The sequence below is a fragment of the Hypomesus transpacificus genome, chromosome 9, assembly GCF_021917145.1.
Source record: "Hypomesus transpacificus isolate Combined female chromosome 9, fHypTra1, whole genome shotgun sequence".
NCBI lineage: Eukaryota > Metazoa > Chordata > Actinopteri > Osmeriformes > Osmeridae > Hypomesus > Hypomesus transpacificus.
The window spans coordinates 20,625,348-20,653,036 of NC_061068.1; the positions used below are offsets into that span (position 1 = coordinate 20,625,348).

General features: G+C 39.1%; 3 protein-coding genes across 3 annotated transcripts; all 3 read right to left on the reverse strand.

Annotated features, from left to right (window-relative positions):
* Nucleotides 1–3,398: 3,398 nt before the first annotated feature.
* On the reverse strand, nt 3,399–4,788 carry drd5a (dopamine receptor D5a). The gene has a single exon (XM_047025693.1). It carries the CDS (start codon nt 4,779–4,781, stop codon nt 3,399–3,401), a length of 1,383 nt encoding a protein of 460 aa, XP_046881649.1. The 5' UTR covers nt 4,782–4,788.
* Nucleotides 4,789–8,458: 3,670 nt separating this feature from the next.
* On the reverse strand, nt 8,459–17,637 carry otop1 (otopetrin 1). The gene is made up of 6 exons (XM_047026341.1): nt 14,360–17,637; nt 14,033–14,169; nt 13,724–13,782; nt 13,509–13,639; nt 10,722–11,629; nt 8,459–10,008 (listed from the first exon to the last, which is right to left on the reverse strand). The coding sequence occupies exons 1-6, from the start codon at nt 14,730–14,732 to the stop codon at nt 9,838–9,840; spliced, it is 1,779 nt and encodes a 592-aa protein (XP_046882297.1). The 5' UTR covers nt 14,733–17,637; the 3' UTR covers nt 8,459–9,837.
* A 1,814-nt stretch (nt 17,638–19,451) lies between these two features.
* tmem128 (transmembrane protein 128) lies at nt 19,452–22,332 on the reverse strand. Its single transcript, XM_047025301.1, has 4 exons — nt 22,096–22,332; nt 20,484–20,616; nt 20,176–20,337; nt 19,452–19,901 (listed from the first exon to the last, which is right to left on the reverse strand). The coding sequence occupies exons 1-4, from the start codon at nt 22,193–22,195 to the stop codon at nt 19,802–19,804; spliced, it is 495 nt and encodes a 164-aa protein (XP_046881257.1). The 5' UTR covers nt 22,196–22,332; the 3' UTR covers nt 19,452–19,801.
* Nucleotides 22,333–27,689: the final 5,357 nt, after the last annotated feature.

Below are 27,689 nucleotides of genomic sequence, written 5' to 3' on the forward strand. Positions count from 1 at the left end.
TTTCCAAGTGTTGTTGCAAGCAATCAAAAGGGGCCTGTGGACAATAATTTACAAATGATCCAATTTCTAGGTTCAAAGTAAAAGAAGACCTCTTTAGTGTATTAACTTTGAAAGGTCTGACTGCCGCATAATAGGTGATGAAGCTGGAGATAGTGAGCCTGTGGGCTAGGAGTTATAAGTAAGAATGAGAGGCCATGACACTTCAAGGAAGGGAAGGTTTCTCCTATTTTTGCTCCTTAAACTGACATTCTGTTTGTTAATTGACAATGGGGTCGAAAGTACACTGTCACCTTTATTTTATATTTTCTACATATCAAGGGCATTATTGGACAGTAAAGAAAATATTCAGTAGAGTAATATTACTATTTTCATTGGGCTTTTGCCCCCGATTATGAATTCATTTTGTAAAAAGCATGACCAGCTAGATCGAAATCTGGCAATTTACTTGGCCTACATTTGTATTGGGTGAGAAACAGGTCTTTGGTTGATTTCGCAGTAAATTGGGTCTCATAGCTGTAACTAGATGCATTACATCCAATGATTTTAGAGGCACCAGATTCATGAAAATGATCTGTACACGTTCAGTTAATCCTGCTGCAGATTTGCAGTAATCTAATTAGGTATCTAATTAGGGGGTTGTTAGCAGTGAGTGCCATAGGTTTTTGGACAGTAACACATTTTTCTTTATTTTGGTTATTCTACACCCTTTGAGTTTCACGCGATTGACGATGGGGTTAAGGCCGATTTATACTTCTGCGTCTCCGTTAACGGACAGACGCACGCATGGAGTCGGACGGAGTCGGACGGAGTCGCACGGACTGGTTGAATTTATACTACTCAGACGGCTCTACGTGCTGAAAGCAATTCACCGCCAGAACAGTAGACAGCGCTGCACTGCAATGCTAGCTAGGTTATCGAAAAGTCGGAGGAAATTTACAAATGAGCCGTTTCATCAATAAATTAAGCAAATTATCAGCAACTACACTGCCCATTTCTCGTCACATTTTAATTCAGATACTGATTTACATGTACTGTTTAGCTGAAATTAGAGTTGTAAAAACGTACAACAATGGCAAAGGATTCTGTTCTCTTGTTGGTCACGGCAACCCCGCCCCCACCCCTGACGCAAGCGGTTCTTAATACGGACCAATCACAGCCAAGGGGTATCCGTAAAATGACGGACGGACAGACGGATAGTCAGGAAAATCAGGAGGGACACGCAGAGCTGAGGGGCTCGGAGAGGACACGCAGAGGGCGTTTCTTGACGGAGAGGGCGTTCCCCGTGTGCGTGTGCGTAAAAACGCAAAAATGGATACAGTAGGGTAATGTCTTACATATCAGATGGACCTGTCAGAAAATATAGCACTTTTCACTATAGCACTTTTCATTTATTTCATGGCCAGTGTGTGGCATTAGGCTCATCAGTGTGTCAATGCTCAACAAAGTCTTCCAAATTGGTTACACCCATTTCTTTCTTAAACAAAACCTTAATTTTGGAATAGCCAGGATTTAGCAATTTCCAAAATAAAAACTGTGCATTTTTATTCCTGAACCCCATGACGGACATCTTAATTTACATTGACAATGACATAGCCAGGTAGCCTGACTTTGTCATACTCATAATTCTAGTCAGAATATGAGTCTGAAAACTCTCCGTTGGGCTGTGACTACGGGGCTCGTTTCGACCGAACTCGTAAAACAAATGCCTCTTCGCTGAATTGGATAGACCTACAACCAATCATAGCAACGTAATATGTTGTTTGTTGAAAACGAATTCAACCCAAGCGCTCTTTCGTGACGCTGTTGATTACGTTACTGTTGATCATCTGTCCATCATCGAATAAAGCCCGCCCTGGCAATTTCATTGGTCCGTCACGATTCTGGTTTTCTGTAGTTGTCCCCAATATGAGACGCTCCAGACCCAATTTCCCGAATAATTTTTTTGGGGGCGGGGAGAAGTTGGGTTGACAGCCAGGCTAATAGCCAGGTGGACACAGCTGTATTTGTCATGTAGTCACACACAAAAAAAAATTCAAAGGCAAATGCTGCAAAAGCCTTGTATCAAAACCAGACATCAATATGTTTCTCATGCATGCACCCATAACACAAGACGTGTCAAGAGTGACTGTCTGCAGAATCCTCCTCTTGACATTACATCAAAACATAATTGATTTCAAATATATAATGGTTGAACGTCATTTCTGATGTCTGTCCTAAACACTAAATATCTGACCATCTTAGACTTTTTGATCTTTAAAACAATCAGCCTTGGATCATCATCAAACCAGCTACATGGTTCTGCAGTTTTACAGAAACACAATTTTTCAGAGCTCTTTGCCTACATAGATTTCCAGACTTCCTTATGCAGATTAATACAGAACACCCAAATATATTCATATTTCTGCAGGAGCATTTAATTTCACACTGATGACACACGTCATTGTTTGAAGGACAGAATACATTCATATAATGTCATCTGAACAGTATCAAAAAAGTGGATGCTATTTAACTTCACTGCTCAGAAAATTGTTCTCATCTTGAACGTTTAGAATTATTTTAATCACGAGTTGGAGACAGTTGGTTAAGAAAGGGAACTGTTACAGATGTAACTCCAATTTGTACAGTACCCAATACATTTTCAATTTGACCTTCTGATCTGTTGCGTGCAAAATGTCTCAAATGACAAAATATGCGTGCGTGACAGACAGAGAGAGAGAGAGAGAGAGAGAGAGAGAGAGAGAGAGAGAGAGAGAGAGAGAGAGAGAGAGAGAGAGAGAGAGAGAGAGAGAAAGAGAGAGAGGCAGAGAGAGAGAGAGAGAGAGAGAGAGAGAGAGAGAGAGAGAGAGAGAGAGAGCTCGAACAAGCACATAGCAATGTATTTTGGCAACCAATAAAATTAACGTTATGTGGTCCTGAAACATTCCTCCTTACCGCGAGTCAAATTTACACTGAACTCGTCAAGAAAATAAGGCTTTAAAACAACTGCATGGTAATGAACTGGCGTGGTTGCACTGCCTTTAAGGCTTTAATCCCTCAGTCAACAAGACCACGGGCAGGATACGGATAAGCAGCAAGCGATTATTTTATCTGAAGTCAATCTTATCTGAAGTCAATCTTCTACAAAAGTGACACTAGAATCTTACAAAGTTACACTCTCCACGTGTCAAATGGATAATCTGATATACAGCGCATTGACGAGTCAAATCAACAAGATACATTGAATTAAATTAATCAGCTTCAAATATATAGACGCTATTACATTAAAACAAAAGGAACATATACTTTTCTTATGCTATTAGACACCAATACATGTCACTTTTCAGCATGGAACAACAACATCACATCTCAATAATCTTGTTTGAAGACATACATCCTTTTACGCACGAGGTGACGCCGTTTTAATGTAATCCATTTGGAGTGAAAGGTGTCATTCTGTCAAGACTGATGTCTGCTTCACAGTCGTCCAGGTCACAAATAGAATCTGTGGCATTTTCATTATTGTGAGAAAGTTGCGATATTCTATCAAATGTGTCCTCGTGGTCAATGCATTCCACTACGTTTGGAATCATATTGACATAGGCTTTCACGATTTCTTTATGAATGAGGGTATCTTGGTTGTATGAGACCATCTCGTTGCTAATATTAACAGTTTCCACGGGTGTGCTGGAACAAAAATTACGACAACCTAAAAGGCTGGCAAACGCCTTCCTGAACTCTGCGTTGAAAGCGTAGATTATAGGGTTCAGAGACGAATTAGTCCAGCCAAACCACACAAAGACATCAAATGTGGTCTCACTGACGCACGGGAGACCAGCGTTTAGGTCAGTCGGGGGTCTGTCGCAAAATGGGACTATGCAATTTAAGATGAAGAAAGGTAACCAGCAACACACAAAGACACCCATTATAATCGATAGAGTTTTCAAAACTTTGGTTTCCCTTCTAATCGATGTTTTCAAGGTATTGTGGTGTTGGCACTCCAGTCTGTTGTTCCTGCAACTTTGCGCGTGTTCCGCTGCACGCTCAAGGGAAGCGATCCTTCTTATTTGTATTTGAGCAATCCGATAGATCCTCGTGTATGTCACAATCATAATTGCTACAGGGATATAGAAACTTATCAAAGACGAAGATATAGCGTATTCTCTATTGAGGCTCGAATCACAATTTTCCTCCACCGCTTTAACAGTGGATGAATTAAGCTCTCCAATTATATCGTCGTTGCTCGCTTTATGCCAGTGTAGTTGGACAGGTATGAATGAAATGAGTACAGACAAAGTCCACGTGACGCTTATCATAACAAAGGCAACTCGTTGGGTCATTTTTCTCTCGTATCGGAAGGGACTCGATATGGCCCAGTATCTATCCACGCTGATTATACAGAGGTTGAGAATGGACGCAGTTGAGCACATAATGTCAAACGCCACCCATACATTGCAAAAAGTACCAAACGGCCAATATCCCGCAACTTCGGCCACCGCTTTCCATGGCATGACCAGAACTGCAACAAATAAATCCGACACTGCTAAGGAAACTATGAAAGTATTGGTTACTTTAGTTCGTAGATGCCGAAAACGGAGCACGGCAGTGCATACCATAATGTTCCCCAGCAGTGTCCATAAAATTAGGAGGGAGAGCAAGCATCCAGTCACTGTCCGGATGATCAACTCCCTTCTGCCGTCGGACGTCGTTTCAGATTCAGTTGCGTTCCACATGATCTCTTCGAAAGGCCACGGGACGGAGTGGCTCTCATGCACCGATGAGAGGTATTTTGCGGGATTCTCCATCTGGCTTCTCAAGAGAACAATCAGGTCATCAATCTACTCTGTGCGCGTGGTAAGACGCAGGAATTATGAAAAAAACAAGTTGCGATCTCACCCAACTGCCACACTCAAAGCTGAAACAAAGGAATTCACGTGCATTTTACATTTTACGCGCTAGTACGGAGCCGAACGATTGTTCGGTGCGCCAAAACGGCGAAGACTATAGCTCATTGTCATCTGCATGATGTTACGCGTGCAGTCTGACCTGCCTAGCCAAAGTAAGACAGCTGCAATGAAATTGTTGGTCTGAGCTATTTTGAGTTCCTTAGCACTCTGAGGGAGGAGGGAGTCCCCTGAGCGAACACGCACATACATGCGTACACCATTATGCTTTTAATTCTGGAAGCACGCGTGGATGGAAAAATCTTTACTACACCTATAGAGGTTGCATAGGCTACACTATACCAAATTTACAACCTCAATCAGGAGTTTGAAGTGTTGGGTTCAGAACACACCCGGGAGAACTCAATTCAGAGGGCGCGTATACACGTAGGTCTATAGCCTATCATATATAAGCAAATTACTATTCACAACACATACTCCATTAGTTATTTTGCACACGGAAGGCTGGCCTATACATTATCATCGATGAATCTATATTTTAAATGCAGTGGATGAAGAATGGATATAGTGCTGCAGCATGTTGTTGGAGGCTGCAGAAGCGTCGCTTCTCCAACGAGCTGTCCATGGTACTGAAAACACGCACCGGAGAACCCTGTTTGTGCAGCCTCCACTTTTATGAGCTAAAAAAGTGTCTTGCTGTGCTATTAAAGTATATGTTAAATATGACTTCTGACACTGTCACGGTGGGATGGATTGTTATTTCGTATTTTAGTACCTAATATATTCTATTTTTCCGGTGGTGCATGACAAAAATGTATGGAGTGTGGACTAGCCAATTATTTCAGAAAAAGTGAGCAGGACGGTTTCATCGTAAAATATATAGCCTATCCTATTGAGCCACGGCAGCATGATGCAGTCAACATCACGAAATAGGTGAGTCATAACCGCGCTGTGTCCGTGCATGTAAAAACGCAACCACTCGCTGTGTTGCGGAAGTAGCTGCTTTTCCTTTTACCGTTTCCGGTTCAACGTCATTCTTATTTTTAGACATTTATACATGTTTGTCAAATCGTTTTGACGCCCGAACAAAAATAATCTCTTGGTGTCCTGTGCCCAATTCTCTCGAGTATCTAGGCTGCCATGTAAAAATCCTGTCAAAATGTATCTCTCTGTACCCTTGTGCCCATGGTGATCTAATCTTTTGACCGACTTTTACTTCACCTAGTCGCACAATTAATTTAAATGTACGAGCCATACACGTGGTCAACCTCCCAGATTATGTAAAAGTGGTCTGTAAATGTCAAATAGCCTTTGACATTTTGACAGGCTACGAATATCTCAAATGCAACTGCTGCACTGTTATACATATTCACTACAACGACTAATTAAAATCAATATAATATTCATAATGATCCAATGCAATTGGGTAATCAAGTAGGTCTACATCCACCCACCCTAGTTTAGATAGAACTTTATTTATCCCCTCAAGGACACGCACACGTCTATGCTGCAGCATGCAAATCCAAATGATCTTATCATGATTTTAAAACTACAAAAGGCTGAACAATAATACAGTTGAACAAAAATTGATGTTGATATTTATTTGGCAAGGGGAAGGCTTACGTGCCAAGCAGCGTTGCTGCTTCAAACAGAATATTTGGCGCCCCCATGTGACAAAGGTTAGTAAAACGATGGATTTTAGACTGGATTCTTTAGACTGTTGACATTGTTGAAACAACAAGCAATAATCCCTTGTTCGTTGGTTGTCCACTGCATGGGTTCTTGTCATCGGTTTCAACTTTGAACGTTGTGCCATTTTGTTAGAGAATATTAGAATTGTTTTGTCATATCGGCATGAAATATTTAGCATAGAGTATCAGTAAAAAAACTACACCTAATGGTGGTTGTGGCATACGTTTCATTAAAAATAATTATTTCTTGATGACAGATTTACATACATTTTTTAAGATTTTATTTCAGTTTGCATTGTTCAAATTGTTTCCAATGTGACATTAAGATGAACTACAAAAAGGTGACTTTTTTACAACACCAATTACTCATCTTTGCCAAGGGGTGCCAGTAATTTTGGAGCCCACTGTATTCTGCATCACACAGGACACAGTGGTTAGAACCATAAATAAACATTTGAACTAATCAGACCAATGGACAGATTTCCAACAATCTAATGCATGTTGCTAATGTTTCATTGCCCAAGCAAGGATTTACTTTATATCTCCTCTAGTAATAACTTCTTTACAATAACTTGACCACGAAGGCCAGATTTACACAGTGTCCTTTGAACAGTTTATGCGGAGACAAATTTGTTACTTAAACTTGAAAACTTCTGAGGCTGGTCATTTGACCAAATGAGGCTCTGTATAATAACCCTGCCTGGTCACAACACAACTGGTTGTCTCAAAATGGAATGAAATTCAACAAAATAACTTTTTTAAATGCACACCTGTTAACTGCATTGCAGCTGACTATTATAGTCAGTTATTATAGTCAGTCATTATACTGAGGTATAATACCTCACGGAAATGGCAGAAAGAATACCAAGAGTGTGCAAAACTGTCATCAAGGTAAAGTTTGACACTTTCTCTGTTCCTACATGATTTCATGTGCATAGTTTGCTACAGTTTTCAATGCTTGCTACAGTTTTCAATGTTTTTCTACAATGTATAAAATAGTAAATATATAGAAAATATAACAATTCCCTTTTTAAACTGTATATTTAACATGATGTATATACTGTACATATATATAGCAATATATTCACCAAGCTCATCTCAATCCATGTGCCTGGACAAAACAAACTACATTGCTGCTATAGAGCAGACAAACACGTGCAGCAACCCACCTCAGATTTTGTGTTGAAGTAAATGTATATACATAGGTTATCTAAGTACGTCATACCTACATAGCCATTATCTTTAACTAAAAGATGCATTCAGAAAGTAAGATTCAATGGCATATTAAAAAAGGGTGTGTAGTCTTTACAATTTAGGACATATTGTATTCAGTTCAAAAGTATGCCATCCCATCATTGAAAAGGGACAAAATGCAGATGTACTTTTATCTAAATACAATGCTGGGAAAATGACCTCACTGCAGTCTCACAGTTCTCACATCACGCCATGACTCGGCATTACATAATTTTAAATCGTCCATAGGAAAGGTGTTTCAATTTTCTACGTTTCTGTTTACAGAAAGGCTATTGATATTGTAATTCAAATAGCACAAGCTTTATAAGTTTCCAAAGTTTGATGTATTTATGCATAAAATAGAGAATAGGATGTCCATAGCCTTACTTAACTTTTCCCTTTGTAGTCAGGTTCATATCAGCAGTCATTTTGAAGATATGCGTTTTGGATAACTAACTTTAAAATAAGTTTCTACAGAGCACAAGCTGGTTCATACTACCGCAAAACACAGTCAATGAACTCAACATTTGTTACTGCTAACTTTTAAATCAAATGCTAACCAATTTGTTTCAGCCATGTAATTGCAGTTATTTAACAGTAGTTCCATTGCAGGACATGTTACAAATCTAGGGGAAGAAAACAAAGTGTATTTGGTAAATTTTCAAATTTATTTGTCAACAAAATATACATTTGAGCAGAAAGAATCCAGTCCCTGTGTGCTCGACTGAAGAGTCCCTTCACCAGCGTTGATTATTAAACATTCATATAAACTGAGGGAGGTTGGGTCTGCAAGCACATCTTACACCGGATTACGAAAAAGGTAGACAATGCTTTTTGTGTAAATGTAGTTTAAATGCACTATGGCAAAATATAATTAGGAAAAAATAACATAGGATTATAACCATTACAATAAACATATTGAAGAGAAAGTGCCAAAAATAGTGTCAGTTTGTTCACTCATTACAACTCATTATTTGATTGAATATTTATGAAATACGTGTAGGACCATTTCCAATATTATTTTCAAATTAAGCCTCTCAACTTTATATTCTTATCTGGTAACTGTAAATGACATAGGAGAGATTTGGCCATTGGAATGATTATAAACCAGTATAGAGAGATGAAGCCAAAATAATGAGTATAAGGCCTACACAAATTAAATATTGAACAGAAATGCCAATGTTCCATTCGGTTTAATTGTACTTTTATCAACTGAATGTTAGGCAATTAGCAACCCATAGAATGAAATCTTGTGATTGATCACGTCAGCTAATACACGCTATACTGAAAGATTCTGAGAACTATAGTACAAATATAGTGTTGTCCTAAGACTCGTACCAGCCTTGTAGTTCAAGTACCACAGTGTGTTGTGTATCCTGTTCATAATCACTAATGAGAACATTATCCGTGTACATTTCATACAAACAAACACAAAAGGGAAACTAAAAAGGCTTTTGCAGTTACATGCCATCCTCACAGTACAATTGTTATAACATAAAATAATCAAAGTGAGAGATGTTTGGCAACTTGATCATGATCATGTTTAGTTTGTAACTCAATTCCAAGATGTAAGAATCTTGTTTTCTGAGATGGAATTCAAGTTTGGTTGATTCACCACACTATTTCCTGGAAGGCACAATCTTACAGAGGGCATAATATACTTTAAGTATTTGTAAAATGTCATAACATGTAGTAGAAAGTAGTAAACCGTCACTAAATACGAAAGGAAAAACCTTAACATTTAGATAAACCTTCCAATGGGGGGTATCTCACTGTAAAAGTCATTCCAAAGTCATTTGTTGCTTTACTATAGGTTGCATACAGTACAGTTATAATGATACAATATTAGTGTGAATAGCTCATTTTAAACAGTAGAGATCTGATGTGGTCTCCCGACTTAAGAGTGTTAGTGTGACCACAACATCTCCTGAATGAGTGACCTGTGTTTGCAAAAGGCCTTCTTTGCAGCCTAAGGTGACAAGTGTTCTTGTGCTTGTTGTCTCATGTGTGAGGCTTAGCTTGCTCTACCCCAGTCACACTCTCCGGAACACTTCGAAGAGGGAGGCCACGGAGTGCATGCGGTAGAAGAGGTTCATTGGTATGGCAAAATTGAGAACTGTGATCCATATGTTGAAGCCATATATCTCCTGCTCCAGTCCGTTATCATATTGGGGTCGGCAGCCAAAGGCAGGGAGGATCCATAGCTGAATGAGGGACAAAGGAAAGTTAAAATGGGCAATACATTTGAAAAGGACTACAAAGCCTATAAGAAAAACTTATCTTTTAATTCAAACGGATGTTCTAACTTTAAAGTAGGTTGACAGGAGTCATGATAAGTCATGATTTTGGAATGACAAATCTAATATAATGTATCCGAGTGTAGAACAACAGTATAGAATGACTGTATATAAGGTAGCCATCTCAATGTTGTGAACAAAATTGCTAAACCATGTTTGACAACCAGAGCTGTGTGGTGGCATTTTCTTCTGCCCCCTTGAACACTGGTTCCCCTATATGCATTAGATTGCTCTAATATCCCCCAAAAAAACACTAGCAAGGAAAAAAGAGTGGGGGAGGGGTGGAGCCAAATTAACTCTTCTGCAGTTGGAGCTGAACTGGAGCCAACTTGTTATAAGCTAATCATTGAACTGATTTACTAAGCTAACAATCCAAACACAACTCTGAACATATGATCTTTTGTATGTGAATTCAATAAATGAAATATGCCTCTGGTGCAGTGTAAACTTTGTGTCTTTCTGATCTTGTTGGCTATAGGTGGAGAAGAGTATTTACCTGAACAAACGTCTATCAGAATAGAGCAGGAAGTAGTATTTAACTATTTATGGTAAAGTATGGTATGTAGTAATCCAGTACCAGTAAATAAAAAGATCAGAACATTCTATGTGACAGAACTTACTGAGATGTTGCACATGAGGAGGAAGACTGAAATGTTCTTTAGAACCTGCCTCTTCCTGTTTGGGGTCTCCACAACTTCGGTAACTACGGGCAGGGTCACTTCAGATTGTTTCCGCGGGCACCCGTATACCTGTCCATTCTCCTCCTGCTCATTCTCCAAGGTCACACAACTCTTGTCTGGAGTTTCGTATGCCTGGTTGATGATACCATTGTAGGACGGCGTCAGAGAGGAGGTGACTGAGAAGATCTCTGGAGCAGTTGGCAGTTCGGGATCTTCCCTCTCGAAATCCTCCCTCTGGCGGTACAGGGACTCGATGATGAAGAGGTTTTGTATGTACTTCTCCAGGATTATCAGGAGAGAGTACATCAGGTTGGTCCAGCGGTAAGGGAGACTGCTGCTAGAGGCTGACACGGCCACCACGCTGCACCACGACATGAGCCAGGAGCCCACGGAGGAACTGAAGAGAAGCTCCATGTCCAGCTGCCTCGATGGGTTCTTGGACGTGTCCATGGGGGTTTGATCGGCTCGGTAGATGACCAGACCTACTACCCCGGCTGAGCACATGAACACCAGAATAACTATGCCGTAACAGTAGAACATGGACACAGCCAACTCCCTGGTATAAATTGATTCCTCTATGTGGATGATGTACATCACCAGCACCACAATGGTACTGGCCAGCGCAAGCAGGCCTAGAAGAGGGCCTATCACCAGGCCTTGGGTCTTCGTCGCTGGCCTCTTCCGATTGTACATGAGGTCGATATTGCGTCCTATGTTCTTCCACATGACAAAGAGCATGGCAGAGACAAATATGTGATACTCGATATTAAATGGGTACAGATAGTATAGGCTGTTGGAAAATATGCCGCAGGAGCTGGTGGTGCAGTTGCAAATTGGTTCGGAAAGCACTGAAACAAAAAAAACAACACAACATTTAGAATCCAGTATTGTATCCATCAGAATTTTTTTCAACGAGCAGTCATAACAGTAATTTTCTCTTATCTTCGAACTGAAGAAAATCTTTTCCGTTTCATGTCCAAGCCATTTTAAAAGGTTTGAAAAAATGTTTTCCCTCTTTCTCAATAGTGTCATTGGGCCTCATTCTCGAACATTTTCTTAAAGTTTCTTCTGAATGGTTTCATACTGGCTTCGGAAAAACAACGTAAGAATAAGACATTCGCCAAATTCATGAACGTTTGAAAATGTGTTCCTACGCAGCAGAAGTTTTCTGAGCTGTGCTCCCCGAGTTTTCTTAAATTGAAAGCCTCGTGCTCCTGAATTTGCATACATACATGCCCTGACAGCTCCTTATAAAGGCACGCAACAGCAGTGATGTGTGCAGTCAGAATCAACACAATTAGGAAAGCAACAGGAACGGAAGTTATGTCAAAGCGAAAAGCAACAGGTGCATCGTTGCGACATCATACTAGTAAGATGAGCAGTGGAATTGTTCTCCACTGGATCTAACAGTGTACACTGAGCAAAGTTAATTACTATAATTATTTAAATCCGAGGATGTCTATTATGGCAAGCCGTGTTATCATTTAACCAATGAATTGTTGATATCTAGAATTCGAATTGTTGAAATCCAGAATGCAATTTTGATATCCAAAATTCAAATTCTTGATATCCAAAATGCAATTCTAGATATCCAAAATTGGAATTCTTGATATCCAAAATGCAATTCTAGATATCAAGAATTTGAATTTTGGATATCAAGAATTCATTGGTTAAATGATAAAACGGTTTGCCATAGTCTGTAGAGTTGATGTGAACGCAAAGATTTTTCATAACTTCACTAACGCTTCAAACACGGAGAGTTTTCTTAAATGCGATTCCTTTGATCCTTGTGGTTTTTTAAGGAATCGAATTTGAGACAACTGCTATTTCGAGTTCGGAAAGTCTTCTGAAGTTCACAACAAATCCCAGATGAGAAAACTTTCACGAATGCCAAATTTTTTTCTAAATCCAATTCAGAAGAAATTCCTTCTTAAATTCTTCTTAACTGCGTTCGAGAATGAGGCCCATTGTTCATAAACAGGCAGTGTTCACAATGCTTGTAAGTAAAGTAAACATACACAGTCAAATATCCTTTTGGACAATGACACATACTTTCTGAAGCTATTCCCCAGAATACTGATGTGCTTGCTTCTTTCAGTGCACTGTATTCAAATAGTTTTAACTGGTGAGGCACTCCTGAAAAACAATTTGAATCAACTAAGGCCTCAACCATCTACTTTGCCATATCTTCCACACCCAACACCACAACCAGCAACCCCCTCCAAAGGGCACCCCCACGGTCCTGCTCCCTTTAATTAAAAAGGGAACAACAGCCGGGGTGCAGCCAGCCTCACAGTCGGCCGGATATGAGGGGGAACCAGTGAAGACGACCAACCCCCCTCCAGTCTCCCCCTGGCTTAAGATGTCCCCCCTTCTCAAGCCCCTCCACCCCTGGCTTAAGATGTATCAGTTACTGTAATTGCAGTGCCCTTGGGAGCACCAGGGCGAAGACAAAGCCGTCTGAGGTTGAGTTGGGGGTGCCAAGAGGGGGAGTGGGTGGGGAAGGGGAGTGGGTAGGGGATAGCAGTCGAATGCATCATGTGAAACCTAAGAGAGAGGCGTTCGACACAAACAAGACCTGCCGGACTGCCTACCTAACCCCCACTGCCCCCCCTCCCCATCCCCCCAGCTCCAAAACCTTTCTTTACTCGATTGAAGTGAGCTCTCAAGTGGACTATTGTTCTTTTCTTCTAGATACAAGCCAGCAATCGACCCCATGGCCCTTACCTATGGTAAGATTTGGATAGTCCATGGCTGAGACTCTTCTAATGTGGTCGCTCAGGAAGTGCTCTGACTCTGACATCACACCGTTGCACCAGAGGAGGAGGTTGGTAAAGACTGCATGGATGACACCAAACCTAGACAGGAATTATGCATATTTTGTGTCATTGGAAATGTATTGTGTATTTTTTTTTTTGTGAAAGGTTATCAAATCCACATACCTTTCAAAGGTCTCAAACGTTTTGATGACATCTTTGATGTGAAACCAAAGGAAATGCACCTAAAAGATAACACCAGATTTGAGAACTGAACAAAGTAGCCAACATGGTTTAAAAACTTTAAATCCCAACAACTCTTCACCTGAAAGTAAAAGTATAAAAGTAACCTGTGTTTAAACAATAAACCAACATGGACATTGACAGGATTACAGCGTTCATAACACTTTAAAGCCTGAGAAACAAATACCACACTATTCTGAACAATAATACAGTCACAATTATTTTGAATTAAATGGGGAATATTTGCCTTACTTGTGCTATGGTGTGAGTTGCGTGAATGACGGGGTATACTCCATGCACCTCCGATATGCACGTGTGGTAGCCCACATAATAGCCAATACGGAAGGCATCCATAATCAAAGCCAGGAGAGCCAGAACAGTTAATCCACCTACCAATTAATACTTATTGGTTATTACAGAAACACACAAAAACTAAAGTAACCTACCATTAATAACAATTGGATTGATGTAAGCCAAAGATTGATAGATTTAGATAACTCCAAATATTCAGTATACTATTATAGTGACAACTAAATATTGTCAGCATAATTGTATATAGCCTACTGTAGGCCTACTTACCTCTTACCCAACAGGTAGTCGCGTGTACATCTTTATCCACCGGTACATTATTGTGTCTGTCTCGCACCACGACGTACCACATCATCCATACCAGTTGCAGGATCATGAGAGTTGTAATAAACGACAGCAGGTGCTCTTCCTTCACTGATGCTCCTTCGTATGCTATAGCCAGCATCAACGATAAGCCGACTAAAAACAAGTTAGTCCCGTACTGACCGCTGAGGATCTCCGCGTTCTTTCTTGGGTAGTCCTCTGTCAAGCAAACTTTTAACTGGGTAAAAAATTTATTTTCTCGCCCCGAACTGGAAGATGACGAGGAACTGTTACAATATTTATTCAAACACATAATATCCAGACCCCCGTCCTCCTCCATGGTTCCTTAACCTTCCAACGTCCGAAAAGAGTAGCGTAATTGTTTGCACTGTGCGCTATAAGTGCATTTAGGAAAGGCAAAGTGCGTTACCTGTTGCAATAAGCCGGTGGATATGATGCAAATTAGGTGGATAGGTAAACTCCTCTAACTACATGCCAATTAAATGTTTACAGAGTCGGTTATTAAATATATTCCTCTTTAGAGCATCACAGTGTTTAAAATCGTTTTGGTATCTTGGCCATTTAGCTGAAATTACTTTCTCGCGTCCTAGGCCTATATACCGCTTGTTATGTCACTGAAAATTTACATATTGAGTTTCAGACATGGAGACCCCAAACCGTTGTCCTCGTTGACTTGCCATGGTTCTAGTAAATTGTGTTGACTGGGTCCAAACATTAATTCAATCTCGACTACACAATGAAAAAACGTCACTGCTAAATATCCAATATCTTACAGACCAGTTAGAGACCATCCTTCTTTTCAAAGCAGTAGCCAACTAAGAATATCTGTCCCCATCAGGGTGGAATCCGTTTTACCTAGTAGCCTATATAATTAAAGTAAAATACATTATTTAATTAAATAGCGATGGTATAGGCTACATGTGGAGTTGAAGTTAAGTGCATTGTCCTCCAATGCTTGAAGCTCTATGTCCAACAGTCAGCAGATATTTTAATCCATGTGCTTTATCATGGTAAGAGCCATTTTTTTCAAGAGTGAAAAAACCCAGAATCAAATTTCAATGGTTCAATCCACAATGGCTCTTTTAGTACACAGCCTTGCTGAGGACTGGGTAGAATTGGTCTCTCTGCGTTGACAGCTTCATGGAAATGTTTGTCTATGGCAACATCTGGCCCTCTTTATGACTTGGCTAACAGTGAAATTAGCATAGTCTTATGGTGTATTTTTAGTTCTGTTGTCAAAGTGACATTTACATTTCTATTCATTTGTGGTGGTACCCTATCAGTTACTGTAGAAGATATACCTGACCTGAAAATTATACAAGTACCATTCTTATTTTGGGGGGAACAAAGGCCAGGATTTGGCAGGATGGCGATGTACTTTCCTTAAGTTACCTTTTCAGAGTTTGAGACCTAGTCTATTCTGGACACACAATTCCGACATCTATAAAATGTGACGATCTGCTCAAATCCATGAGGGAATGACCTATCCCAGTGTAACGATACGCTATTGTTAAATTCAAATTCCATTGTAGTCTAATACAATAACATTTCTGAACGATAGCCTATAGTTACACTGTCACGGTAAACTTGTTATTTTTAAATACGATTATATCGCATCTGCATGTCTCACAATTTGTTCATCAAAACATCCTATTCTATTGTTGGAAATGATCAAATGCAATATAAATGTGTGTTGAATTAAAGTGCAATACAATTAGTGAAATTGATAGGCTTAGGCCTTACAATGGGTTCCATTATATTTCAATACCCTCTTCCTGGGAAAACCTGACCGGATACCCCATGACCAAGATCTGTTCTCAAGTGTATCCCAACTTTCACGCATTTAGGTCAACTCAACATGCCTAATCCTTTTATTTTAAAAGAGCCACCTGATATTGCTAAGCAAAGTAGGCAATCAATAAAGGCATGTTTAATTGTCTCAGATATTGCCACCGGAAACATTATAGCCTACACTCCATTAAATGGTCTTAACAGAATGATCCATGAGTAGGCCTACCCTCTGATAGGGATCGAGCAAAACAATGATAGGCTACACAATACCGTTCATGTATACGCCCAATCTTGGTCACAGAGGCCTACAGTACACTTATTGTCCACAGACTATGACTGGTTTGACCAGAGCCATATAAAAAGAGAGTTGCGACACTTCCATTGTTATCAAAGAATAAGGAAGTAAAGCGTGTCACATGTTCCAAACATTGAATTTTCCACCATTCAACCCCATTCGTGTTTATTGTCTCCGAAGTTAGCTGGTAAATTGATGAAAATCCTGCATTTTTTCATATATCTACCACCACATATCAATTGTTATTAGTGGTATTTTATATAGCCAGCTTTATATCAAGTTTGTCGTAAGATTATAGCTTGTTCGATTCTAAATGCAGTTAGAGCTAGACTGTCTATCTAACGAAAGCAACACTTTACTAAAGCTAGCTCGAGAGCACGTGTATCATACCCAAGTCAGTTGGTTTACAGTCTGTCAAATTAGTTCTAGTTACTGGTGTTCGTTGGCATACAAAATTGTCTTCTCTAATTAGCATACATCTGATTAGAGCTAGCAATAGTGAATTGCAGATTAAGGGGTCCCCTATCGCGTAGGTTTAGGGGGACGCTAGGTACTATTCCCCACCAATATTTTAAGATGACAAAATTGTCCCCACCAATATTTTAGCGAACCCCTTTGTCCTGCAATTTGGATCGATTCCGAAAAAAATATTTTGCACTATATTTTTGCAAAACGTTGTTCATCGCCCAGAAAAGTGAAAAATAAATTTCCAAGTTAATCAATAAGCCCTCGAGCCTGCGAGACAAGATTATGTCATTTAATTAGCTGAAGTTGCAGAGTCAGAAACACTTCGTAAATCTTGACTTGCAGAAAGAGTCAGTAGTCTGACACTGTAAACTACTAAATACGCCAGGAAATAATAAAGCCTCATGTTACTATATCGCTTGGTCCCAGCATTGATATTTTTGACCCTTTTGTGCTTTGTAGATAGGAAAATGTCACCCAAATAGAAGAGATGTATCAGAAGTTTTTTCACCACCCAGAGTAACCCTGCATTCACACTGCAGCGACGCGATGCGAGCGACAACATGTTTTCCTTAAATTTTCTATGGAGTGTGGCGAATCGCTTGCGTGGTGCATTGTGGGTAGCGACGCGAAGCGATCAATTTGATTTTTTCTCAACTTTATGCAAATGAGGAGCGATTTTCGCTAGCGATGGCCAATCGCAGTGTTTTCTTGTTTTTCGTAACATAGCAACCATGGTAAACATTTCTAGCTTTCAGTTTTTAAGATGGAGGAGAAGCTAATCGACTGTGTGGCTGCATATCCAGTCCTGTACGATATGTCCCTGTATTTGTACAAATACATTAATGATAAAAATGAGGCCTGGCGCAGGTTTGCCGACGTTGTCGGTGCTCCTGGTGTTTTTTTTGTACCTTAAAATCAGTCTCTCGTCACATTACGTAACTTTGTTCTAGCTAGTTACAGTAATAGCCAGGCTGGAACTCCCTGGTCGTATCGACAGATTAGCAGAGACTTTGAGTAATAAAATAAAATGTTTTTACTAGAGCTGTCAAACGATTAAAATATTTAATCGCGATTAATCGCATTAATGTCATAGTTAACTCGCGATTAATCGCACATTTTTATCTATTGTAAATGTCCCTTGATTTCTTTTTCATCCATTCTTTTTTCAAATTTTAATGCTCTTCTCGACATGGAAAAGTGGTTAGGATTTCGTGCAAATGTTTTTTTTAAATTGAAAACAACATTGCAATCGCCTGGCTTTGATGAGCGGGCGGAGAATTCGCATCAGCTGTGTGCTGCGATGATAGCTCACCATGACGTGCTGCGATGATAGCTCAGTTCACAACGACTGAACACAATGATCACTTTGGTCTTGTCAATGGAACCATTTGGCAACCTTTTAAAAGTAAACTTTCCATTCAGAATCTTATTGGCATCCATTTTGGTGTCTGGCGCTGGCAATCAACTCAAAACGTAACGTTAGCCTACTACCAGAGAATGTCTAATATCCGTATACAGGCTCTGCTACTACTCTTTAGCCGGCTCGCAAGCCCAAACAAGTGTGTGGCGTGCCTGTTGTTTTGATTCCGGTCTAGCTAGATCCGGTGTGGTATTGTAGTTTTTCTAACGTCAGTAGTTGTTGCAACAGAATGTGAAAAAAACTACAAAGTTTGCTAGGTCAAAAATTGCGCGATAAAAAAATTGACGCCGTTAATTTGGGTTTGCGTTAACGCCGTTAATAACGCGTTTAACTGACAGCACTAGTTTTTACACATGTCAACGTGTATGTTTATTAAACAGTTTTGTATTTTGTATATGTTGTGTTTTGAATGATGTTGCGAGTACGTAAACCCAAATTTCTTTTTCAAATTAGTGTCCCTACCAAAGCTGAGACCAAACCTACGCCCTTGTGTTCCAGGGTTTGCCGGCCCTTTGCTGCACAGCGGGCCTAACAACACCCTTGAACAAGAACTTTATTGACGATAAAGTACTGCCTCTTGTACCTTATTGCTTAAATATATAATGTATATACACACTATATACTACATTCAAACAGTAAATATTAAATGCGTAAGAGAGTAGGCTACTTACAGTCATTAGCTAACAGCCAAAACATTACAAATACGAGGTTGCCTTGTATACTAGCAAGACTGAAACCAACAAGGCCGCCTGGAGATACTGTATTCCCGGGCAAAAGAAAACATTATAATCAACTTCCATGAGAAATTCTGTAAAATTTTTGACACATTCAAATGATGATAAAAGCCCTAATGTAAAAGGTCCGCAAGTTTGAGCATTTAAAAAAGATTTGTTGATACTACGCCTTCTCACAAATACAGTAGATAAATACAGGCCTTGGTACACTAGTCAAGCATTTGCTCTGCAGTTTGGGTTTCAAGAAAAATAAGAACAATTCTTCAAAATGCCTGTTTTGCAAGTAAGTTTTACAAACATCAGTCAAAAATGATTTGACAGAATTTGAGATAATGGAATAACACAACATCTTTAATTCCGAAAAAATCCATATTTAATAATAGGTTGAGACAGTTAGAAACTTATAAAGTTTGAATGGTAACTCAGGTTGTATGCTGTTTCAGTACACAAACAATACTTAAGAGCATTAAGTGGTTACTGACAATAGTGTTGTAGATGCTGAAATGTTTTCAATAAAACAAATAGACATATAAATACTTCATGGGTTTTCTATTTTAGACTGTTTGATTACATGAAGTTAGCTTTGTCTTTACTGTATTTAAACATCTGAAATACATGTGCTGCATGAATTTCAATAAATATTATAAATTGCATTACAAACGTGTTTTACATCTTACTTTTCAACCAAGCATTGATATCAGCATCACCACTCCCATGAATTGGGTGAACAGGATTATGGGAGTGAGGAATGACCACACAGGCCAGAGTGCAATATTAAAACTGTGGGGAACAAAATAAGAGTGAGTGAGTGAGGGCAATCAATCATTACTACCTGTAATTCCAGTATGGAGTGGCAATTCTGATTCTGCCAATCATCTAATAGTGCTCAGTCAAGCAGTCTTAATTGAAGTTGAGTTTTTGTGTTGGTTAGCGTTCAGATGAAAACTACAGATATGGTGGCCAGTGGTGGAATTATTGAGGTGTCCCTATGTCAAACAATGCAGAGGTGTAACTTGCTCATACAGTATTATATGATAAGTCTGGAGTCTCTTACCTGCATGATGCAGCAATGAAAGATGCGGTCGTAGTTGGGGCAATGGCAGGGTACACCTGGTCATAGTGCTGTATCCCCTTGTACCACTCCAGATACACTATGGAGAAAGTAGCCAAGGAAAGACATACTCCAAACAGAACCAGGCCAACATTGAACCAGCAGCTGGAAACAAACATAAATATGTTCTTTGAATGAAGAACTGAGTTAACATCCCACTATACCTTTGAAGCTGTCAAATGGAATTCAGTGGGAAAAAAAAGATATGGAAAACATTGACAGAAGCTAACAATAGCTGGGCAAATGATCACCTTTTAATGTCCTCGTTCTCCACAATGACTCTGAGGAAATCCACATAATAAGTCAGGCAAACAGACGCCACTATCCAGAAGATGGAGTGGCGGTTGATACGAGGTAAGGGTTTTACATCTTTTTCTTCTTGACCTACAGAAATGTGTAGAATAATCCTAAGTGTCTTTGCTATTTCATGCAGTAATAACAAGTGCATCGTTGCCAGGTGATGCTATGAATTGTCCTTAAAACAAATCGGTTTGAAGTGTCACAAATGACTTGCCATACTGTGCAATGATCATAGTCAAACTTATTTTTTACTGAAATTGTTGTCACTTGAAGTCACACTTCATCTACAATAGTCTAGGTGAAATACTTTATATTGGATACATCTAGTTGAGGTCAGGGCATATCAGATAGGCAAATCTCTCTGATAACCTAGTTATAGCCTCTCATCTTTCTGATTTGATGAAGGGCTCCTCAGTTCACGGAAGCAAAGAGCTGCCATTAATTCCAAGTAAGATGACATTAAAGGGTTACAATTACAACAATAAAAGTATTGAACTTCCAACATAATATAATAATAATTTTCAGTCATATGTTTAATCGTCACTTTTCAGGTTTAAAGAGCTTTCAAGATGAAACCAATAGGGTTCTTGTGGCTATAAAATTACTTGTTAGAGAGGTTTTAATCTCTATAATTAAGACTAGTAGTTGAGCAGTTGATTAAATGTATCATAGACAGCGGTTGGCTGGTGAAGTGGTTAAGCTACAAGGTCTGTCCAGGTGGGAATTCAGGTTTGGGATGAACTTGATGCCCTTAAGCATGGACAAAATCTTAATTTTAATGCAACTGGAAGTTTCTAATCTGGAATTTAGCAAATGCCAACTTGTTGGCAGCTACTGTTGCAGGCTGCTCAGTGATGGTGTTCAATAAGATAATTAATAACTTCAAATTAAAAATAATAAATACAAGGCAATCAGCTTGGGGGGAAAAATCATAGCCCAAATATCCGGCCAATGTTCAGTCTGTGGTCTTGTGTGCAATATCAGTTTACACTGGCAACAGACTGAATCATGGTTACAGTGCAAAAGGCTAGAGTTTGCAACCAGACTAGATATCATGTTGCCTGCAGTGCTGACACAGCGTTTGCACACAGTCAAAACAATCAAGAATCAGCGGCAGGAAGCCCAGTTAGAGCTTTCAGACAAGACAAGTGTCCACTGTCAAATCCGTCTACTAAACCTCTTTGCTCACTGCATAATTGTCAGCTAAATGTTGCACACTGTGCAAATGCATCACCAAGCCATGTTTTTTTGTTTCGACACGAATACTTAATTACGGACTTCGTCTTGGGGCTAGTTTACGTTAGCTATACCAGCTAATGGCATAATGCATTAACTAGACACGCTGTAGCCTTGCTATATACGTGGGAAAGGTACAGTATATTGCTACTAAGACAAGTCAGCTAGTAGCCTAACTATATACGTGGGAGTCCTACGCTGTATCCCAATACCCATACTAGGCCTATTTAGATAATGTTTATGTTACTAAATAGTATGGTAGGTGTACTGTAGTAGTTGGGACGCACCGCGCTAGTCTTGACAGAGTGGATGGATGACAGAACTTACTCTTTTCATCGTTGTCAACCGCCGAAACTCCTTGCAATAGAACTTCAGCATTGCTCTTAAATCTATTTCGCAGAGTAACAAGCTCACTGTTGTCAAGCATATCGGATAAAAGTCTTATTTGTTTTATAGTCAACGTATGATTTAATAAGCTGGATACGTTTTCTGTTAGCTGATGGTAGAGAGCTAGCCTACTGTGCCCTTCCTGCTTTTTGTCCCTGACGAATTACGTACATTTCAAGGGACAGTTTTTACAGCTATTCTCTGGCTGTACCAACAGCTTTAAAACTAAACAAACTGCCAAATTATGCTAGCCTACTTTAATTAAAAACTAACAAGTTAGTAGGGACACATCATGCATACAGCATACATAACATCGTATAAATGATCGGCTATGAATAACATAATTTCACATTTAATACAGTGTGTCAGTACTGTATTCCCTTACAAAAAATAAGTATATTAAAGTATAGTACTATAAGTATACTAAAATATGGATAGTACACTTTTAGTTCACTTTTGATATACTTTTAAGAAGTACGCTTAGAAAATAGTTCACTTTTAATATACTTTTAAGAAGTAAACTTAGAAAATAGTTCACTTTTGATATACTTTTAAGTATGCTTTGAAAATAGTTCACTTTTGTAAGAAGTATACTTAAAAAATAGTTCACTTTTGATATGCTTTTAAGTATGCTTTGAAAATAGTTCACTTTTGTAAGAAGTATACTAAGAAAATAGTTCACCTTTGATGTACTTTTAAGTATGCTTTGAAAATAGTTCACTTTTGATATACTTCTAAGAAGTATGCTAAGAAACTGGTTTACATTTCTTCTGGAGTAGGATGTACGTTTTCTATTATTTTACAGCAAAAACAGTCCAATTTTTTTTAAGTACATTACAGGTAAACCTTTTTAGATCCATCTCATTATAATTATTAATGTCTATGAAAATCTATTATGCATTGCACATTGAATCTTTTTTGGTATTGAAGCTGTAACCTTGATTACTGCCAAAACATTCTGAAGCCCTATAATCTTATACTAATAACTATCAATTGGAGTATTAATGGAAAAAAAACGAAAAAGCTACTTGAGAAAGAAGCAGACAGAAGGGTTGCATTATGCATTTGAAGGTTATACTGTCAAACTGACTGAAGAACGAAAAACGACTTGAAATAATGAAGATAATGTAGCTCATTGGCTAGTAAATTCCCATGATGCAAGGCGGTAAATAGTGTTAACATTTGTTGATAAGTTTGCCGTTTGTTCGAAATACAAATGTAACTTCATGAATTTCGTTTTTTAAATGTGTCTGCTTAAAATCCAGTGTTTTGTTGCGTGGTAATTGTCATTGTTGTGCTGGTTTACCATTGTAACCATGAGTTAAATGACTGTTGCATTTCATAAGCTGGAATCTATTATTTTATGTGCTTAAGCAGTGAATAACTTCTTTCAGCTAAGAATCTGTAGTGGAATGTCGCGAGGGCCCCATTCTAATAAGTGACTTAAGATCTGAGGCGTTTGAGGGGCCCCTAAACATTTAAATACATTAATAAGTAATAGTAAAACTAAATTAAAAAGTTTACTTCCTGAAGTTCTTACATTAAATGTAAGTGCACTTGAAAGTATTGTCAAGTATACTTTGAGGGTCTTTAGGAAGTATACTTCATGAGCTGAAAGTGCACTACACAGGCTACTTTAGAGTTTCCCAAAGTATACTTTGAAGTACTTGAGGAAGTATACTTGATGAACTGAAAGTGCACTACACAGGCTACTTTGCAGTATTCAAAAGTAAACCTTGAAATACACTATAAGTGTACTTTAAAGTGTACTAAATGACCCAAGAAGTGGGCCAATTCAGTTTACTTAGTACAAAAAAAGTATATAAATAAGTACACTGCTAGTATACTTTAAATAACATGATAATAGCATACTTTTTATACTAAGTATACTTACAAAATAAACTTGAAGAATACTTCTTTTTTGTAAGGGTTGGTTTGGTTTCCATGGTAACGCAGACTTAAAAGACTAACATCGTCTGTAGGATACTTTTCATATTCATTGATACCGAATCAATTGCAAGACCATATACATTTCCTGATTTTAATTAAATCACATAAGGACAAAGAGGCAGTTACAACCAAAACGTTACTGTACTGAAGCTAGTGGTACGTGCCAAAGGAGCGAGTGGTATGTGACAGTAGCCGACTTCATGCAGCGCTGGCGGAGCCGACAGCCGGCTGCAGGCGTCTGCCTTGAATCTGAGTATGCCATTGGCTGCTTCAAGTCAGCCGGGCTGCAGGCGGCTGCAGACGCTGCATGAAGTTGAACGGAGGCCTACCTATAGGCTAGTGGTAGCCTACATGTCAGTAGGTGCGTTCGACATGACCCGACTTCATGCGGCGCTGCAGGCGGCTGACTTGAAACAGTGTATTCTGGTTAGACTTTTTGTCCGACTTGAGACGGCGCCGAGGATACGTCACTGTGACGTCGCCATCAAAGTACCGTGAGATCGATTCGAGAACTGCCGGCTGTGTAGCCGAGCGCATTTTCTCAAGAGCAATTGCACGGGTTCAAGTGACGACACAGCTATTTCATGATTGGCCAGACTCACACTACAACTTTGACGCGTGTTTTGTAATATTCGCCAACGCTCAAAAAAGTTTAATTGAATTAAAAATGTGTTGAAGAAAGGGTTTTAGTCAGCCTCCTCACTAACGGAAAGACCAAGTTAAAATATAAATAAAGTAAAGTAAGCAAACAGCGCTTGATCGGCCATGACTGACATCAACGCAGCAAACCACGAGAAGCTGGAATGTCCGACTTCGCAGAGCTGTTTTCAACTCCTCCCCGACTGCAAGCGGCTACTCTTGCCGGTCGTTTCATGCAACCGCAGTCCATGTATTGTTTTTTCCTTATTGCTGTGGGAAAGTGCAATCATCCAATCCACCAAGCATTTCAAAACGAGCTTGAATACCAACAGAAGAATATTGCAGGGAATTTTGTCATTTTTTTGGGGGCCGCTACCCACACAGTTAGCTGTGTTTCTCATTCCATGAATGCACGATCCTTACAAGTTGTACCTTGTAGTAAAGGTGACTAATCAGGCTTTCCAACGATATATAAAATACAATACCAATTGGTATTATTGAAGGGGAGGAATAATCGACTGAAATAACGTTTCCGAACTTTTTTTGAGGAGTTTATGATGACCTGATCGACACTCCAAGTGTAATAGACCGGGGAGAAGTTTGTCTTTTGCAACCGACATTCGCAGTTGAGCCTGCTTGACAGTTGTGTGACGTAGGGTGATAATTGGTCTATACTTAAACTGACATTTACATTCACAACGTCATTACGAACAAAAGGATTTTCTCTCATATCACTTTTTGACACAGGTCGACTTTAAAATGATGTAAAAAACCCAGAAAGTACATTTGCAATTATCAGGTGTCATTTATTGACATGGTTCTTCATATCAAAATAATGAACTATTACTAACAAATATATTTACTCAAGAGTATCGAAATATAAATGTAGGCTAACTATATTGACTTCAGTTATTACATTTAATTATATACGACACTAGGAAGCGCTGATAACAACACAACGATGTGCATTAGAGACGTAGGAGAGTCTACAATGGTGGCCGATCTGCACGCTTAAATTCAGTTACTCTTGAGTAAAATAATTTGTAACTAATTCATTTTGTATGTACAAGTCTGCTTTACATTAAAGTCATACCATTACACTATATGCAATATAATGTCTAAATCGACTACTTTGTATTGTGAGCTTGTAATGAGAGATCAAAAGTATGGTTTGGAGTCTATTAGCACGAACAGTTTAACTTATCTTTTATAGGCTGTTCTCCCATTCTAAAATGGCTACTCCCTATCAACAGAACAGTAACTGTCACGTGCCAGTGGAGGCACTGGCATGTACCACTAGCTACTGTCGCGTAGCACTCGCTCCACTGTCACGTACCACTGTAAGGACAGAGAGCAAACAATAATAATAATAACCTCACTCAAATGTAGCCTATCTGAACCATGGACGTATTATTTAGCAGTCCAATCATGGACCGTCTCCAACTCAAGACCCCACCCCTCGCTCCTCGGGTTAAAGCAAAGGCCCCCGTGGATCTTGGTGGTATTGTATTTCCGTTTTGGTACTCCGGTGACTTTATGAACTCAAGTCAAAATAGCCTATGCAAAACGACATTCCTCAGTATTTTTTCTGTTCTTGAACCTTGCTCAAAATACTCGCTTTTTGTAGAAAATATAATTTTCATCAAATTCAGAATTATTTTGCTGAATTTTGAAACCAATTAGAATTTTTGCTTACGTCAAAGATAGAATTTAGATAACCTGTAAGCAGACGAGGTGGTCCGCTTTTTGCCATAATTGAAAGGTACCGACATCCCAACCTGCAGAGACTCATTTCCGGGATGGGCTTTTTGCTATTGAAATGCGGGAGACTCCCGGAACTTCAATTGGTCCAAAGTTTGGACAAAGTTTTGTCCTTCGTAAATGTGCTTTTCGTTGGTGTAGCTGGTAGTGGTCGCGCTTGAGATGTAAATACTGATGTCATACTTTGCTTCCCTTACAAAGTATGTAGGTCTACTGTTGCATGCAGTAGGCTTACCTATGCATACAATTCAGACATACTACTTTGCCATAACATTGCACTGTGAACTTCGATCCGCCAGCTCAGATGACCATCTCAGTTTGTAGAGCAAAATGTCCATATTGTTGTAAAAGAAAATGGTGCTTCATTCTATATTTTCAAATATAGGCCTACAATATATATTAGCAAACGCTGAGCTGACATACTGTCAGACATACTGCCACCTATTAACCACGTATGCAATGTATGTAGTTCAGTTGATGTGATGTTATCTTCCTACTTTAGGCCTACAGGATTGTGGGTCAGAATAGCAAGAAAAGCATGCTGGCTGGCATACATGCAACTGGATACAATAGGACATCCTGGTATATTTGGCATACTGTATTTGATATACTATGTTGGGACATACTGAATATTTTTCTGACATACTAAATAGTTTAGTAGTATGGGTATTGATACACAGGGAGAGTCTAGTATATATATAAGTGAAACCACCTAGTGGTGTAGCTAGGAGTCAGATGGCTGAGCGGTTAGGGAATCGGGCTAATAATCAGAAGGTCGCTGGTTCGATTCCCAGCTGTGCCAATTGACATTGTGTCCTTGGGCAAGGCACTTCAGAGGCCTACTTGCCTCGGGGGGAATGTCCCTGTATTTAAATGACTATTTAAATGTAAATCTCACAGAGACACTAAACACAGTGATGCTGAGTCAGACTTCCAATTCAGCTAGTACCAAACATTATTACAACATTAATACAGCAAAAATGTTACACTTGAAGATTGGATGTTTGTTTGTACACCAAACCACCAAACTTAATAGTAAAATATGCTAAATATATAATACTGTATGAGTTTTGTAGATTTAAAGAAAGTGTCTCCACGGTTAAATCAAATGTGTTTCACTCAGTTGTATGTCATATTGGCCACTAAGCTTTAGCAAGTGTTTTTATTTTCATTTACAGCACAAT

Excerpts from the sequence above, each read along its gene's own strand:
- drd5a (XM_047025693.1), bottom strand. The coding sequence starts at position 4,781 with ATGGAGAATCCCGCAAAATACCTCTCATCGGTGCATGAGAGCCACTCC.
- otop1 (XM_047026341.1), bottom strand. The coding sequence starts at position 14,732 with ATGGAGGAGGACGGGGGTCTGGATATTATGTGTTTGAATAAATATTGT. Across the intron at positions 14,170-14,359 it reads GACTACCTGTTGGGTAAGAG|GTGGATTAACTGTTCTGGCT; the intron begins GTAAGTAGGCCT and ends ATTAATTGGTAG. Across the intron at positions 13,640-13,723 it reads ACGTTTGAGACCTTTGAAAG|GTTTGGTGTCATCCATGCAG; the intron begins GTATGTGGATTT and ends ATTCCTGTCTAG.
- tmem128 (XM_047025301.1), bottom strand. The coding sequence starts at position 22,195 with ATGCTTGACAACAGTGAGCTTGTTACTCTGCGAAATAGATTTAAGAGC. Across the intron at positions 20,617-22,095 it reads GGTTGACAACGATGAAAAGA|GTCAAGAAGAAAAAGATGTA; the intron begins GTAAGTTCTGTC and ends ACATTTCTGTAG. Across the intron at positions 20,338-20,483 it reads GAGAACGAGGACATTAAAAG|CTGCTGGTTCAATGTTGGCC; the intron begins GTGATCATTTGC and ends GTTTGTTTCCAG.